The sequence below is a fragment of the Micropterus dolomieu genome, linkage group LG16 (genome assembly GCF_021292245.1).
Source record: "Micropterus dolomieu isolate WLL.071019.BEF.003 ecotype Adirondacks linkage group LG16, ASM2129224v1, whole genome shotgun sequence".
Taxonomy (NCBI): Eukaryota; Metazoa; Chordata; class Actinopteri; order Centrarchiformes; family Centrarchidae; genus Micropterus; species Micropterus dolomieu.
In genome coordinates, this window is record NC_060165.1 from 6,541,617 (window position 1) to 6,545,947 (window position 4,331).

Sequence of the window (4,331 nt, forward strand, 5' to 3'; positions counted from 1 at the left end):
CTGATTAGCGGATTCTTGTTTTTTGTGAGATGTAGCTTCCTAATCAGAGAAAAAATGTCTGTCAATATTTTTTAAATGGTCTTTAAAGCCTGGATTTAAGCACACACACACACACACACACACACACACACACACACACACATACCCTCAGCAGGACCACTTTGGTTGGGTTTTTGAGGATCTCTGTGAGCGGGTTGGCCTCTGATTTCTTGGAAGAATCAGCTGGTTGGATGGAAACAGACAAAGTTCACTTTTTTTCACCTCAAAAAATATTTACAGGCTGCTGGTGAGCTGGATGGAGCAACTGAAGGCATGCAACAATACGGGTTATCGTATTGTATTGAGCTTGATTCAATACGCGTGATACATGAAGCAATTCAGGACAAAGACTGTTCAAAAGACTGTTCTGTGTTTGCTGAGCCGATGTGATATCCACCTTTTCTGTCACGCCTGGCTGTTTTAGTGATATTTTAAAGTTCTGCTTTTATTGTGTTATGCATGCTGCTGAGAAAACACTCAATTGTCACTCAATTGCAACACCATTGTTAGTATTCCTATAAAATTGACTGACTGTTGGATAAATGTCTTACATCAGTGCTGCTGATAAAAAAAACACATTGTTTAATATCGGTAACACATAAAACTAGCCGAGGAAACCTTTTAAAAGTTTAAAATCTTTAAAGTAGGGCTGGACAATAAAACAATAACAATAATTATCGCAATATATGTTTTTTCAACAACAATATATTAAATGTTCAATAAATGTTTGATTTTATTCACTTGAATAATACACTAATTAGGACTAATTTTTTTATTAAGATTTTTATTTTGTTGAGGAAAAAGGACTGATAAAAGCTTTTACTTAATTTTACTCATGCATATTTGTTGACAAAGATTTTATCATAATTGTTTTGAATGTTCTACCTCAGATTAGTGAAGTGATCCACTGTTTGGCCTCAAGTGATGACTATAAAAAAAGAGTTTATAACCACCAGGTTTCTTTAACTTTCACTCAGGAGCAAAAATCAGCCCTTAAACTCAAAAGAATTAACGATTTGGTACTTATCGTGATAATTATCGATATCGAAAGAAATGAAACTTTTTATCGTGATAACATTTTTGCCCATATCGTCCAGCCCTACTTTAAAGCCAAAGTTCGACATTTTCGGGAAATTCGAATATTTGTGTTAAATGATAAGATTGGTACCAATTTCATGTCTATATGGTAATTATGAAGCTACAGCTTACAGCTGGTTAACTTATTTGGATAATACCAGGCGGAAGCAGCTAGCCTGTCTCAAAGTAACAAAATCCACTGACCAGCACTAAAGCTCACAAATTAACACACATCTTGCTTGCGTATTCTGTCCAAAAAAAAAGTGTAAAATGACAATTTTTTGTTTTACAAAGGGTGTGTGCTATACTATTTTTTGGCTCTGAGCATTGGCCAGACAACCAGCGAGAAAGCTAGGGAGTTACTGTGCCTCGCCAAGAAGAGGTCTGGATCATAACACACTGTAAGCAAATTGATGTTTTTACATGTTAAAATAAGGTTGCGTTAGGTTAGTTGGTAGGAGAATCTAATTTTTCTGCCAGATATTGCGATTCCAAAGTTTTACTGAAGTTCAATATTCACCTCAGCAGCAGCACAGAGCAGATGAACCGGGCAGGAAGTAAAACAGAACTGCATAGCGGATCTGGTTGATTTGCAAAATAAAAACACCCTTTGCAGACTCTTGATCGTACATAAACAATAAACACAGTTAAAATAGACAAAAAAAGAAACAATTTAACTATGTAGCCTACTTAACCATGGTAGAAGCACAAAAATCATGGAAAACTGAACAAATAATCAAAATCTGAATGAGTCATCAAACTCACATGGGCAAAACTCTCTTATTCTGAAATGCTCCATGTAGATATGAAATGTTAGCCTGCACAGAGCAGAACGGAACGCGCTCACAGAGAGCCGTTATCCGTAGTTGAAGCACACAAAATGAAAAATTAACAACACGTTAACGTGTAGACTAAATGCCCCGCTGCTGAAACACTTCAGAGTGAGTTGAAGCCGGACAAAACCGCGACAAAGCCACTGCCTGTGTAACTTCGGCTGACGCCATTATCCCATGTTTTCCTCCAGTTTTGTTTGTTATCGTAAAATGCACACGCCCTGTGCCCGTTCTGATTGGTGAGTAGGACCGTAACAGGAGGCGCATGGCGTCTGTAATTGGCGAGCACAACTGTCACACAAGGATAACAACGGAATGAATTTGTAACTGCATGACTATTTAAAACGGGTCAGATGTGCTGTTTAATTAACCTACATTTTAATCCCCATCTTCACGACTAGCTAATCGCGTTCTTTCAAATCGCAATTTCGATTTGAAAACGATTAATCGTTCAGCCCTAGTGTGTAAATTACAAGCACACATCCAGCAGAAAACCATGCAAAACTATTCTACTCATTACCACGGCAATTCTTCATACAAACTTTTTTGGTTTTCAAGATTTGGGAACCACTTTTAACTTTCAACAGACACAAAGCATCACTGCTTTCAATTTGGTAACAGTGAGTGACAATAGATAAACACATGCGCACACACACAATAAGAATAAAGACGAGCAGGACAGTACACTCTGCATAATGGGAGAGAGGAAATGGTAGTGAAGGCTAACCTGCAGAGCCTCCGCCTGAAGTTTCAGCAGCACCTGATTGGCTGGACCCTGCTGCTCATACACACGCACACACACACACGCACACGCACACACACAATGAAAAAGTCATGCACACAAAGTCACAATAAAACATCTTACTGATCCTAGAAAAGATCAAATCAACAAAAATAAGTTCTGGAGATGACACAAGCAAAGGTCAGTTCATGCAAAGTGAAAAGTCAAAAAAGAAAAGCAGTGTGTGGCATGTATGGCATTGATCACGAGAGGAGAATGTTTTCTGCGAAATAAATAAATAAATAAACCCTCCAACAAAAGCACAAAGGTGGTACTTACGTTTTTCTGCAGCATCGCCTATGATGATCTTGCCACCTCTCTTGCTGGTCTTCTCCACAGACAGCGCCGTGCTGAGACCCTGCTCGTGCTTCCCCAGGCCCTGGCCTTCTTTGAAGCCGTACTTCTGCATGATCTTATGGGCCACCGTACCTCTGTGGGAGTAGATCGGGAGGACAAACTTTTGGATTTAAAAAGAATCATTTGTTGTAGCGATGACAGTTTATACGCTGTGATGGTAGAATCTTCGTGTCTCTGTGATATATTTGGGGTGGGCTATGTAGCAATTCAGGGCTGGACTCTTTGCGTGATCTCGCCAATCCAGCTGCCTCGCAAAGTAACATGATTTGAACCACGTTCTCATGTACAGTAATACACACCTAAGATGGTTTGCCAACCGCAGCAGAAAAAAAAAAAGAGTGGCAAGAAATCACGGAGGTAAAATAAAAGAAGAAAATAATCAAATGTGATGAACAACGACACACTATGGCTATTTTAAATTATTTTAAACTGAATTTACAGAAAAATAACCATACTATATACTGTTACTTCTCATAGTCAAAACAGCAATTAAGGCAATAAATGTAAAAATGACATGAATGATGAAATTTACTTTGGATGTTAATAACATTTACACACAGCTTTAAAATGTACTATATAAAATGCTTACGTGGAAATTTTCTGTTATTTTTAAATTCCACTAGAACTAAATTACATTTCTAAAACAACATAAATTGCCCGCCTGCTGTGTGTGTGTATGTGTGCATGTCCTACGCACCCCATGTTGGCCAGGAAGGAGCTGGTTGGTCCGGGCGGTGAACGTGGCCGGTCAGAGTCCTCATACATAGGTGGAGGGATGGCAGCCTTGGAGCCTCTGGCAGGACGACCTTCATCCTCGTAGGAAAATGCAGATGAGCCTAAAAACACAGAGAAACACAACCATTACTGACATGTAGTGCTGCACAGAGGAGCACAACCACATTCAATTTTTACACTGTCAGATTTACTGTTGTCAGCCAGAATAAAATACATATTTTACACTGGTATTCTGTGTGTGTGTGTGAGATCATGTAGACGTTGCTGCTGTGGTCATCACTGTTTCACGCAGTGATCCAGATGGTAAACAAAAATCTACTTGTTACAAGTTCCATGTATGTTTAACTCTTACATGTTATGTTATGACATTTCAAGGACCAAAACAAAGCTCCACTGAAAACGTGGGTCTACAAGCTTCACTGTCCCCCAGCTAACCAAATCTAGGATAATTCATCTCCCTCTGGTTTCATACAGGATTACCATGAAGCTCACTATTATGTTCCGTTTTT

The 4,331-nt window shown here is 38.9% G+C and overlaps 1 protein-coding gene across 1 annotated transcript in view; it reads right to left on the reverse strand.

Moving 5' to 3' along the window:
• Positions 1-145: 145 nt before the first annotated feature.
• LOC123984904 (splicing factor 45-like) overlaps positions 146-4,331 on the reverse strand; it is a gene marked incomplete at its 3' end in the record, with an annotated part of 9,154 nt that continues 4,968 nt past the window's right edge. Inside the window, 3 exon segments of the mRNA XM_046072144.1 lie at positions 146-222; positions 2,677-2,727; positions 3,010-3,161. Of these exon segments, the coding sequence (XP_045928100.1) occupies positions 146-222; positions 2,677-2,727; positions 3,010-3,161 (280 nt within the window).